The sequence below is a fragment of the Mus musculus genome, chromosome 17 (assembly GCF_000001635.26).
Source record: "Mus musculus strain C57BL/6J chromosome 17, GRCm38.p6 C57BL/6J".
Lineage (NCBI taxonomy): Eukaryota > Metazoa > Chordata > Mammalia > Rodentia > Muridae > Mus > Mus musculus.
Genome location: NC_000083.6, coordinates 57,019,731 through 57,032,729, shown reverse-complemented (window position 1 = coordinate 57,032,729; position 12,999 = coordinate 57,019,731). Strand labels below are relative to the sequence as shown.

General features: G+C 54.0%; 1 protein-coding gene across 1 annotated transcript; it reads left to right on the top strand.

Annotated features, from left to right (window-relative positions):
* The first annotated feature begins 1,222 nt into the window (after nucleotides 1-1,222).
* On the top strand, nucleotides 1,223-11,681 carry Khsrp (KH-type splicing regulatory protein). Its single transcript, NM_010613.3, has 18 exons — nucleotides 1,223-1,582; nucleotides 3,592-3,688; nucleotides 4,736-4,774; nucleotides 4,874-4,913; nucleotides 5,632-5,681; nucleotides 5,816-5,887; nucleotides 6,793-6,850; nucleotides 7,060-7,234; nucleotides 7,324-7,422; nucleotides 7,652-7,750; nucleotides 7,839-7,941; nucleotides 8,238-8,483; nucleotides 8,559-8,719; nucleotides 8,794-8,903; nucleotides 9,137-9,225; nucleotides 9,317-9,517; nucleotides 9,594-9,671; nucleotides 9,760-11,681. Exons 1-18 carry the CDS (start codon nucleotides 1,331-1,333, stop codon nucleotides 10,035-10,037), a joined length of 2,247 nt encoding a protein of 748 aa, NP_034743.3. The 5' UTR covers nucleotides 1,223-1,330; the 3' UTR covers nucleotides 10,038-11,681.
* Nucleotides 11,682-12,999: the final 1,318 nt, after the last annotated feature.

The window sequence follows — 12,999 nt, the reverse complement described above, 5'->3', positions numbered from 1 at the left end:
GATGGGGTGTATCGTCTAGGGTGCTTGCCTAGCATTTATGAGATCCTAAGTTCAACCCCCACCCTGACGACTTGGGGATCAGGAGGACCTGAGATTTTGGGGTCCAGGCTAGGAGCTCTAGGGGTCTTGAACTCCGGTAAATGGACCTGGGACTTCTGGGCCCAGGGTGGCAACTGGAAGTTTGGACTCCTGTGGGAACTTGGGGTTCCTTCTTAGTCCAGGGTTGGGAGCAGGAGACTTGGACCCCTGTGGGGGGCCTGGGTCGAGGTTGGGAATAGGCTTGAAGTTTGAGGAGTTGGTGTCATGAGTCTTGGAAGTGAAGGTCCTTTGAGGGAAAATCTTCACCCAATTTCGGGCCACCACTCCCCCCACCCCCCAAGGCTTCGGGCAGGCCACGGGCAAGGCCTCCCCAAGCCAGGCTACTGGGGCGCTGACTTAAGGTCCTGCCCATAGTTCCGGCTGCTGAGCACTACCTCCCACGTCCTCTGCCACTCACTTCTGCTCCCACTAATCCGCTCCTGCCGCCTGGTAGCGGGTTCCACCCCAATGCAGATGCGCTTTCACTGGCTCTCAGCAAGCGGGCACTATTACTTCTGTTACTGCTATTTGTCCACAGAGGGGTCAATCATTGAACGCTTGCCCTTGTCGCTCAGCCATTGGCTCAGAAGTCAGAGGACAAGGATTCTGAGAAAAGTCACGTCCAAATCCAAGCGCATCCTCCAAAATGCTTCGGGGACTGGATCAAATGACTGCCAATCTTAGCAAGCACCGCCTCCTAAGTGTATTCATTAGCTGGTGTTGACGACTATCTTGCCGAGCGCCCGCCCAGCTCATCCCAGAGAATTTTCATAGGCTCCGCCCTCAAGGCCACGTGACTGATCAGAGCCGTCACTCTCATCCTAGAGCCGCCCCGAGAAGGTGGAACTCGCGCTTCATTGGGCCTCCTGACTTCTCGCGTGACTTCCAATTGCCCGCCCAGCGCCAGCAGCCCTGGGCTTATTGAGTCCTATCTTCGTCAGTCACACCGCGCCTCCCGCCCCCTGCATCTTCCGAAGCTCTGACTGGTCGCCCGGATTTACGGCCCACGATTGGCGGGCGTAGAGTGGTAGCCGTATACTACTGGCTGTTCCTCGGCGTCCGTCAAGCCGGTGGCGGGAGGAGGTGCCCCTCTTCCCCCTCCGCGACCCCCCCTCCCCGTCGCCTTCCCAGCCGCTGGCTTCCCATCGTGCTCCGCGGCCGTGTGGAGCGAGGCCTTGTTCCCGCGTTGAGCCGCCGCCGCCTCCGCCTCCTCAGCTTGAAGCCTCCGCACCAAGCCCGTCCCCGCCGCGCCATGTCGGACTACAACACCGGAGGTCCCCCGCCCGGCCCGCCGCCTCCCGCTGGCGGCGGAGGGGGAGCCGCGGGTGCGGGAGGAGGCCCTCCGCCGGGCCCGCCGGGCGCGGGAGACCGGGGCGGCGGAGGCCCTGGCGGCGGCGGCCCGGGTGGAGGAGGCGCGTCCGGGGGCCCCTCACAGCCTCCCGGTGGCGGCGGCCCTGGGATCCGCAAGGACGCCTTCGCCGACGCCGTGCAGCGGGCCCGCCAGGTGAGGGGGCCGCGAGGGCGCGTGCGCGCGCGCGGGGGAGGGGGCAGCGGCGCGCGCGGGGTCGCGGGAGGGTCACGTGGGCGGCGGGCTCGGGGCGGGGAGTCTGGGGCCGTCACGGTGTGAGGGTGACCCTCTGCGTGCGTGTAGTTAAGGGTGCGTTGAAGGGGGGATCTCCGAAAACTAGACTTTGCACTGGACGGTTTCTCTTGGGTACCAGGGCTTGCAGCCTTTGGGGTCCCTGAGACCCACCCCTGTACTTGCACCAGGTCTTCTCTATTAGGAGGGTTGCAGCTTTGGAGTTCCCACGATTTTTTTCCTGGGTGTACTAGAGGATTCCTCTAGGACCCATAAAGGTTGCAGTCTGGGACAGTGTCCCCAAGAGCCACCCCCCGAGCTTGCACCCGTTATTTCCATTCAAGATATAGGGTTTGCATTCTGAGGACCACTCTAAAGTCCAAGACTGTTTGTGATTTGGAGAGGTCTCCTAGTTTTCCAAAGGCCTGAGCTTGAATGTTATGAGGATGTCCCCAAGAATCACTCCTGGGTTTTCACTTAGGCACCCCCTTAGGACCCATGGGGTTCTAGAAACTGAGGCAGATCTGTAAGAGCAATTCCTGAGTTCATGAAGGATGGGGTCAGAGATGCTGTGAGACCCCTCTTTGAACCCTTGGAGTCTTAGGGTCCCCAAGGGCTTCTCAGGGTTTGTAAAGTTGCATCGCAGGATGGTAGGAGACCGCTATTCAGAGACCTGAGGGTTCAGAATATATTAGTTCCCAAGACGGAGTCCTAGGTTTGCACAGGGACTGAGCTTGGCCGTATACTTAGAAAGTGGGGGGGACCCATCTTAGCACACATTTGCACCCGCCCAGAAATTCAACTCCCTTTTAGAGGATCTTGCTTTACACACCATTACTCCTATTTTCAAGTCAAAACAGGTCCCCTGGCCCATTTCTGTACCTTCCCTAGGAAGGGATTTGGTAAGGGGTTGGGAGAGTTCTTTCTGATGAAGAGAGGACCGACCCTTTGTTAGAGAGCCTGGGCTTTGGGATGAGGTGGGGAAGGTGGACACGGGATCCTGCTTTTTACTGTTTGAATTCAAAAGTATTGTCTGTCTTTGGGAACATGCCTTGTTTTGATGACCGCATTTAAGAGTGTTATGTGCTGGTGTGACCTGGCTCAGCCTTGCTCACAACCCCACTCGGGTACATTCTGAGAGTTGGACAGGCCAGGCTTACCACAGATGCTGCTATCCTGGGGTTGTCCCAAGGCCTCCGGCCTAAGGACTGGCTCCTCCCTAGGTGGGAGGACCCATTGAGTTACTGCCCTCTTCATTATCACCTCTGCCTTCCTCCGAGGTGGGATGGGCTTTAGCGTGCCTTTTTTCTGGTCATCCCCCAAATTGTCTTACGAGGCAGCTTCCCGTGGGTAAGTGCTGTCAGTTGAGATGACACTCCCTGTCAAGGGTAAGCACAATTTTTTTTTTTGTTTTTTATAATAGCATAGGCCAGATCCTGAGTTCAGGATTTGGAGTGTGTTTGATGACTTAGGGGTGATGTATATATGTTCTCTGTGTACTTGAAACTCAGTGTGTGCCCCAAAGGGGCTTTTGTTTTGGTCATACTGGGATGTCAGGTGCCTTGAAGGTAGAAACTTGGCTGAGATTTCTCAGGATGATTTTGTAAAGATGTCCAGGGTAAAAGACAGGAAGGTTGTAGGGACCACATTGAAATCCTGTTTGCTGTCCAGGCCACTTGTGGGGGTGGTCCAGGAATCCCTGTCTTCCTTGGCTGCTGTTCCTTTTGCACTTGTGGTCACAGATCCTGACTGTAATGGGGACAGGGAGCCTATAGTTCTTAGAAAACTTGGGAGACATTCATAAAAGCTTCTAGAGTGTCTATGTCTGTGCCCACACTCCTCAAAATCAGGGAGAGCCACTCCAGGCCAAAGCTGGAGATAAACTTGAGAGTTGCTTGGGATGGTAACTCATCTATATTTCTACCTCACCCTAGATTGCAGCCAAAATCGGAGGTGATGCTGCTACCACCGTGAATAACAACACTCCTGATTTTGGCTTTGGGGGCCAAAAGAGACAGCTGGAAGATGGAGGTAACTGCTGGTGGCGGCGGCGGCGGCGGCAGTAACAGCAGCTGGCTCTCACCTGAGAGGGAGGCCTGGGGCTAAGAGTAGCATTTTGTCCCAGTGGGACTTCAAGACAGGGGAGCCAGCCCAGCTTTTTGTCCCATCTGCCACCCTTAAGTATCAGATAGCTAGCACCAGGCAGAGGTGGTGCACACCTTTAATCCCAGCACTTGGGAGGCAAAGGCAGGCAGATTTCTGAGTTCCAAGACAGGCAGGGTTCTACAGAGAAACCCTGTCTCGGAAAACCAGAAAGAGCCGGGTGGTGGTGGCACACGCCTTTAATCCCAGCACTTGGGAGGCAGAGGCAGGCTGATTTCTGAGTTCGAGGCCAGCCTGGTCTACAAAGTGAGTTCCAGGACAGCCAGGGCTACACAGAGAAACCCTGTCTCGAAACCCCCCCCCCCCAAAAAAGAAGAAAACGGAAAACCAGAAAGAAAGAAAGAAAGAAAGAAAGAAAGAAAGAAAGAAAGAAAGAAAGAAAGAAAGAAAGAAAAGAAAAAAGAAAAAAAGTATCAGAAGCTGAGATGAGAGAAGGGCAGGTCGATTGTGACAGGGAGGGTGGTAGGCTCTCAAGACTGTTCCTTCCCTGTTAGAGACCAACACAGGGCACAAGGTAGCTGTTAAGCAGGACATTGGTTTCCTGACTCTAATCTGGAAGAGGACCCTGTGATGTTAATAATGTTTATGTGTGAACTTTGTCAGCTGGGTGGTGGTGGTACACGCCTTTAATCCCAGCACTTAGGAGGCTGAGGCAGTCAGATTTCTGAGTTCAAGGCCAGCCTGGCCTACACAGAGAAACCCTGTCTCAAAAAAAAGAAAGAAAAAGTGAGCTTTGTCACTCTGAGGTGGTGAATGACTTGGGCATGTTGCCCCTTTCTGGGCCAGCACCTTCTAACCCTCCATTTCGGCTGTCATGTGGTAATGGTGACTATGCCTAGAACATGCTGCACCAGCTTTGGGGTTGAGGCGGTGCGGGTGGGTGGTGTCACATCTGACAGACTCTCTCATCCACAGACCAGCCAGACAGCAAGAAACTGGCTTCCCAGGGAGACTGTAAGTCCACTGGGTGTGTGCAAACGGGGCATCATGGGTTGGGGTTGGGGAGCCCAGATAGATGCTAAGCTAGTCTCTGCTTTGGATTTCTTTTCCCAGCGATTGGTTCTCAACTGGGACCCATCCATCCTCCCCCCAGGTAAGCGGAACCAGGGATGCTGGTGGGCGGGGGAAAGGGTGCACTTGTGTCCATGTGTGTTTGGGGGTGTGTGTGGATTGTGGATACTGTAACAACGTGGTTTATCACTGGCTGAGTAGTCAGATGTTCCCAGGGTGATTAGAACCTGTAGAGGATGCTGTTGTCTGGCTGCCTCAGATGGCCTGGGGTGAATATGACTAGGTTGTTGAGATAGGCTACTGGTTTTCTTTGAATGAGTTTGTAGTTTCATGAAATACAATAGATACTAACTGGAGAATGAGGTGAACTATGTGACAAGCCCCCTTTTTAATGATATGTGGACTGTTAGTGTGGTATGAAATTGTATACAAGGTGAGGAAGCTGTAACTCGGTCAATAGAGCACTCACCCTGGATTCCCTCCCAAATATCCTGCCTCAGAACAAACAAAAAACCAGGCAACCACGTGGGAGGTTAAGGCAGGGGGATCAGGAATTCAAAAGCCATCCTGAGCTATATGGAGTTCGTCTCCAAAACCAAATTCAAGTGTTCTTACCTAAGGAAATGGGATTGCCATGGGCCACTTCTAGACTCTGGCCCTGAAGCCATTGTTCTTGATGTAGTAGCAGGGTGTGCAGCAAAAACCCTGAAGCTTCAAAGGGCTACCGGGCTTTTATTTCCAGGAAAGCTGTGTGGTCTCTTCTCTAGCTGGAGGCTGATGTTAAGTGTCTCTTCCCACAGGACCTCAATGACAGAAGAGTATAGGGTTCCGGATGGCATGGTGGGCTTGAGTGAGTGTGGGTCCCCTTGATGAGGGTGGGGGCCTAAGAGCCTCTGGCCAAGGGGGTCTCCAAGGGACTACTGGTGGGGAGCCTTGGTCTGGGTGCCCTTATTCAGCCTTCACCTTTTTTTTCTTTCTGCTCAGTTATTGGCAGAGGTGGTGAGCAGATAAACAAAATCCAGCAGGACTCAGGCTGCAAAGTTCAGATCTCACCAGGTATGACCCTCCATCTGTAAAGTTGCCTGGGACCCCAGGGCAAAGCTGGCTCTGTTGTGTGGATATCTCCTGCATAAATACAGAGGCCACAGTGGAAATACTTCTGTATTTTTGTAATGTGTGGGGTGAGCACTTATCATGGCACACACGTGGAGGTCAGAGGTTAGCTCTCCCCCTGTCACGGAATCCAGATACTGAACTTAGGTTATCAGGTTTGGTGATGAGCACCTCTGCTCCCTGAGCCATGTCCCTGCCCTTGTTTTTCCTCTTTGCATTTGGGATGGTCTAGAGGAATGTGGGCATGGGCGCGAAGGCACCACTTTTCCAGGTGGCAGGCTCTATGGTGTCACCTCTCAGTGCTGCAGGAAGCAGAATGGCAGGCTTTCCGGCTGCTTGGTCTGCTCCTGTGGGAGGTGTACATGGGGGTCCCTTTAGATTTGAGCCAGGCTCCTGGGTGCTGTTAAGAGTAATCCTGAGTCGGGCAGTGGTGGCGCACGCCTTTAATCCCAGCACTTGGGAGGCAGAGGCAGGCAGATTTCTGAGTTCGAGGCCAGCCTTGTCTACAAAGTGAGTTCCAAGACAGCCAGGGCAATACAGAGAAACCCTGTCTCGGGAAACAAAACAAAACCAAAAAAAAAAGTAATCCTGAGCTGATTTCTGGAGTCTCCCCTTTCTTCACTATCAGTCCTCTTGCTTTGGCCTCTACGTGCGAGAAGGGGTGTGGTGCTCTGCTTGTCTCCCTCCCAAGTTCTGTCTTCCCCCACTAGATTTTAGAGAAGCAGTCTTCCTAGCATGTTGTGGCAGGGGTGAAATGATTTGTAGAAGAGGGCTGCAGGCTGTTCTGGAAGTTTCCTGTTCCTGCTGTAGCAGCCCTCTTTGTACTGAGCCCCTCTTCTTCTCCACAGATAGTGGTGGCCTCCCTGAGCGCAGCGTGTCTCTGACTGGAGCACCTGAGTCTGTCCAGTAAGTCCCCAGCTGGGTTTCCTAGTTTCCTACAGGAGTTAGTGACACCTATGTGTGTCCTTCCCACAAGACTTCTCCCTAGATCTTTGTGGACAATTTGACACCCACCTCTCAATCTTGAACAGCCCAGGTCCTTTGCACACACCCGATAGCTCAGCTGAGCTGCTGTGCTCCAGATGTACATGCTGAGTGCTACCTTATCTTTCCAGAAAGGCAAAGATGATGCTGGATGACATCGTGTCTCGGGGCCGTGGTGGCCCCCCAGGACAGTTTCACGACAACGCCAATGGGGGTCAGAATGGCACAGTGCAGGAGATCATGATCCCTGCTGGCAAGGCTGGCCTGGTCATTGGTAAAGGTGGAGAGACCATCAAGCAGCTGCAGGTGTGTGTTGGCAACAGACCAAACAAAGCACTTGTCCCCACATTCTCCAGCATCCTCAAGACTGCCTCTGACAGGCACTTACATTGCAGGAGCGGGCTGGGGTGAAGATGATTTTAATTCAGGATGGCTCCCAGAACACAAATGTGGACAAGCCACTGCGGATTATCGGGGACCCATACAAAGTACAGGTGAGCTCCCAGAAAGCATGGACTCTGGAAGGCTTTTCTGTCCAATCTTGCCTGGCTATTGCCAGCAGTAGCCTCCCTCTAAGCCCTTCAGCCTCTTGCCCAGGGTGAAAAGCTCTGTAAGGCATTTTGCAGCTCTCTGGGGATGTGGGAGACCCTCACAGGTACCAGGAGATAGGTACAGTGGCAGCATACTTGCCTGATCCCACTACTCAGTATGGTATGTTTACAGCAAGCCTGTGAGATGGTGATGGACATCCTGCGAGAACGTGACCAAGGTGGCTTTGGGGACCGCAATGAATACGGATCTCGAGTTGGTGGAGGCATTGATGTGAGTGCAAGCGCTTCGGGGAGGTGGGCAACTGGGAGCAGGGCAGAACTAGGGGCACGCCACGTAACTATGCCTCCCGTTCTCCTAGGTGCCTGTACCCAGGCATTCAGTTGGTGTAGTCATTGGCCGGAGTGGAGAGATGATCAAGAAGATCCAGAATGATGCCGGTGTGCGCATCCAGTTCAAGCAAGGTGAGGGGTGGGCGCCACCTTGGTTTAGGCATTGGTGCTGCCCCCCAGCTCTTGCAGGCCCTCAGTGCCTGCAGAGGTTTGGTACCCAGTTTTTTTCAGTTGCTTTTCTGGAATTAGTTTCTCTAAGATTGCTTAGTTAGTTCTATGGACTTGGAAGGTGGGAGAATGTTCAAGCTGTTACGCTGAGTATGGACAAGCTTCCTGCTTGTTCACATGGAGTCAGCAAATTCGAGGAACTGATCTCTGAGGGCACTGGGTTTGCTTTGAGTAATATCTGTTTCTTGGTGTGGATTCAGATGATGGGACCGGCCCTGAGAAGATTGCTCACATCATGGGGCCTCCAGATCGGTGTGAACACGCAGCCCGGATCATCAATGACCTCCTCCAGAGTCTTCGGAGTGGGCCCCCGGGTCCTCCAGGGGCCCCTGGCATGCCCCCTGGGGGCAGGGGCCGGGGCCGAGGCCAAGGCAACTGGGGCCCTCCTGGAGGGGAGATGACTTTCTCCATTCCTACCCATAAGTGTGGGCTGGTCATTGGCCGAGGTGAGTCCCCAATGCTCTGCCCTTTTTCTGCCTGGCTCTGAACTTGCCAGCCCTTCACTCATCGTGGTCCAACAGGCGGGGAGAATGTGAAGGCCATTAACCAGCAGACAGGCGCCTTTGTGGAAATATCTCGGCAGCTGCCACCCAATGGGGACCCCAATTTCAAGTTGTTTGTGATCCGGGGATCGCCCCAGCAGATTGACCATGCAAAGCAGCTCATTGAGGAGAAGATAGAGGTACGTTCATGGGTGCTGGTGAAGGTACCCTGTCTCCTTGGATTGCTCACTGCAGCTGTCACTTTTTCCCTCAGGGTCCCCTCTGCCCAGTTGGACCAGGCCCTGGGGGACCAGGCCCTGCTGGACCCATGGGGCCTTTCAACCCTGGACCCTTCAACCAGGGGCCTCCAGGGGCACCCCCACAGTGAGTACTCCTTGGCTCCTGGGTTATGTTTAGTGTTGTGGGGCCTGGAAAAAGAGGGACAGGCCCTTTCTAACTGGGCTGTGTGCAGCCCAGTGTGACAGGTGCCATGAGACTCTCCTGCCTTAGACCTTGGTCTTGGTTTTATGTCAGCCCCAGCTTTCAGGTATTGGTAAGGACTTTGGTTTTCACACCCTTGAACCAGTTCTCATGGCCACTTCTCTCCTTCCCTGCAGTGCTGGTGGTCCCCCTCCTCACCAGTACCCGCCTCAGGGCTGGGGCAATACCTACCCCCAGTGGCAGCCACCTGCCCCTCACGACCCAAGTAAGTGTCAGTACCACATAGGAAATTTGGGGGTGGGGGGGACACCAGGCCAACTACTGTGCCCTTCCTCAACCAACATCTCTTCCTGTAGACAAAGCTGCTGCAGCGGCTACAGATCCTAATGCTGCCTGGGCTGCCTACTACTCTCACTACTACCAGCAACCCCCAGGTCCTGTGCCAGGCCCTGCCCCAGCCCCTGCAGCCCCACCTGCACAGGGGGAACCCCCCCAGCCTCCACCCACTGGCCAATCAGACTACACCAAGGCTTGGGAAGAGTATTACAAAAAAATTGGTAAGTTCAGTGCTGGGAAGCAGTGGGGTTTTCTGCATAGGGTCCAACTACCCTGACACCCTACCCTGTTCCTCAGGCCAGCAGCCCCAGCAGCCTGGGGCACCCCCACAGCAGGACTACACCAAGGCCTGGGAGGAGTACTACAAGAAGCAAGGTAAGCTGCTGGGTAGGGACGGGGTGGGGCTGCTGGGTCAGGGGTAGGTTCTTCTGCCAGCCACTCATGATCCTCTCTGTGCCCACAGCACAAGTGGCCACTGGTGGGGGTCCTGGAGCACCCCCTGGCTCCCAGCCTGATTACAGTGCTGCCTGGGCTGAGTATTACAGACAGCAGGCTGCTTACTACGGACAGACCCCAGGCCCTGGTGGCCCACAGCCACCTCCCACCCAGCAGGGACAGCAGCAGGCAAGTGGGAACTGCCACCCTCCTCCTCCTCCTTTCTCCTTCCAACCCCCGGCCACCGTCCATCCTGCCTTAGTGGGTAGCGCCGGAAACCCTTTCCCCTGCGGGGTGTGCCCTTGATGCCAGCCTCGGGCTCGTGGCCAGAGTCTCCCAGAGCCTCGCAGCCCCGCCGCTGGGAAGCGCTCGATGGGTGCAGAGGCTTACGGAAGAGGCTCCTCCAGTAGCCACTGTCGTGCGACGTTGTCGGGTGCTGGGGGCACCGGCCGCAAAGGTGGAACTCTGAACTGCTGGGGTGTCCCGGGTGGGGGCAGGATGTGGGGACTGTGCTGGGTGCCACACCGGTTGCTGAACCTGCTCGCTCAAAATCTGGCCACTTGGGAAGAAAATGTCTATTTTTTTCCCCCTTCTCAGCATCACTATTTTGGGTTTTGTTCTTTTTTTATTCTTTTTTCATGTCCAAGTAACTGTGTGTTGCAGGCGGCCCTGGCTCTGCTGGGATGAAGGGGAGCCCACTGAGGGGACTGGGCCCTCCCTGCCTGGCAAGGCCATCTCTTGTGTGCTTGCCTCTGTGTCCCGGTCTTGTCTGTGAAGTGGGCATGACGATCGTTGCCACCTTCCAACCTACCTCACAGGGGTGTTGTGGGGACACCATGATCTGAATGTTGTGACGCCGAGCTGCCGCCTCCCTCCTCTGTCCCCCTCCCCCCTGGCAACTTCTCCCCTGTGTGCCCTCTTCCACACCTCTGGCTTCTGCTGCAGACTTCTCCTCCTCTTCCTCTTCCTCCTGCTTCTCCTCCACCAAGGAGCAGTCTGGCCAGTGGAGTCCCCAAGACAGACAGTCACGGCCCCCTGCTTAGCCTGTGGGGGCTTGGGCCCGGCCTCTTGGCCCACTGCCTGGAGTTGTAGCCTCCTGTAGCCAGGCCGCCCTCCTGCCATGACCATTCCTGTCTCTCCCTCTCTGCAGGCAAATGAAGCAAATGGATATGAACTTCATCTGTGAAAATATTTTTTTTTCTCCATTTTTGTTCCATTTGGGGGCTTCTTTTATTGGTTTCTATATTTGATTGGTTTGGCGAGAGAGCAGCGGCTGCCTAGGGGCTGGGGATCCCCTTCATGCCGAGGCGCTCCCTCTCTCACTCTGTGTGTCTCATCTTTTTCCTTTCCAAAATTGGGATCCTTCATGTTGAGCCAGCCTTAGAAAATAGCAAGAATTTAACCTCTGCCCCGCCCCCCAAAAAAGTTTAAAAATTAAATCACAAAGAGCAGAACAAAACCTATAAAATGATATATGTATAGAAATATATAAATCTCTATTCCCCAGCCTCCGAGCCCACCCTCTGAGGGAAGCGGTTCACTATCTCCCTACTGTCTGGGGCCCTATTCTTGTTTTTAATAAACTTTTTAAAAGGAAAGAAACAGTCACTATTGCTATCTCTTTTTTTCTTTTTTTTTTCTTTTTCTTTTTTCTTTTTCTTTTTTTTTTTTTTTTTTAGTTAGAGTTGGAACATTCCTTGGACCAGGTGTGGGTTTCACAGGCCCCTCCTGCCCTGCCCATCTCTCTCTGTCTCTCTTTCTCCCTGCCCCCGCTCTTCCCTGGCTCCTCCTTATACCCACCCCAACCCCAGGACTGGCCTGGTACGTTGTCATCTGTTGAAGATGAGATAAACTGAGAAAAAAATGAGAACAAAACAAAAAAATTGTATGGCAGTTTTTACTTTTTATCGCTCGTTTTTAACTTCACAAATAAATGGTATCAAAAACCTCCCTGTGTCCTGCTGGCTGTGATCTGTTGGTCTGTGTCCCCTGCCTTCGAGTAGGCTTCTGAAGCAGATGTATGCTGCTTTCCCTAGTTATAAGCATAACCCTGGGGGTGAGAAGTTGTGGGGATTTTGTCTTAGTTTTAGATAGAGAACAGCTTGCAGGCGCATGCTTTCCTGACCTCCCTTTTCAATGCACGGGCTAGAGAGGATGGAGTGGGGTGCAGTCCCTGAAACCACCTATCTTTCAGGGAGCCCTACCCAGTTGTCTCTGCACTTTGCCTTTGGGACCTGAGGAACCAGGCACTGAGGAGGGTCCCTGGGGCTCATGTTCCCATGGATGTGACCACACTTGTCACTAAGGGTTGCCTCGTGGAAGCATCCCATTGGGGGTACAGGCCTGACGAGTGTGGGTGGAAAGAAGAGGCCTAGTCTGGGTGAGCGAAGCCCAGGACAAAGTGGACAGTGCCAGGGGGTCTGAGCAGTGTGGCAGCCTGTAAAGTTTCTTCTCTGCTCAGAATCAGCCAGGGAGATGGCCTAACAGGTGAAAAGTGCTAGCTCCAAAGCCAGGCGGAGAGCTTGTAGGCCAGCAGAAGTGAGACTCCATTCTCCAAAGCTGCCCTCAAACTGTGAAAATCATGCCTTGCTAGGATAATTTACAGAGTCCACACGATGCAGTAGCAGCTGCCACTTAAAGGTGAAGTTGGTTTCCCTCCAGCTGCTCTAGGTACCTGTCTGCCCTGTTAGTGCCAAGGACTCACCTCAGGTCTGGGTCCTTTGTGCTGTGGTAGGCCAGATGTTGGCCCAGTCCTACCTAGCTCACAGCAGACTCTCAATGACGGAACAGCACTTGGCAAAGATGCTTTCCGGAGCTTCTTCAGCCAATATCTAAAGAAGACATAAGATCAAAGATGCAGCTCATGACAAGACCTATGCTCCATCAGCCCCTTGAGGCAAGCCCGGATACAAGCAGGTTTGCTGTATTGAGTGCCATCTCATGTCCTAAGACTGGGTTTGGGGATGGGGCAGGAGTGAGCCATGGAGAGAGACCCCATGGGTCCAGGGATCAGAATAGAATACAGTCTCCCATGTTTGTTTCCCATAGGGACAAGTACACCACCAAAGTCCCTTATCTCCCTTCCACTGACACTAACCACCCCAGCGTGTGCTGAGCCAGATTGTATGGGCAGTCCCAGAGCTTCACAGGTGGCAGTTGGGGACCCCATTGTAGCTTTCAGAAACTGGAAGCACATTCACTGGCTCACACCTGTCATCTTAGCGCTCAGGACTGAGGTAAGAGGATTTCATGAGTTCAAGGCCTGCCT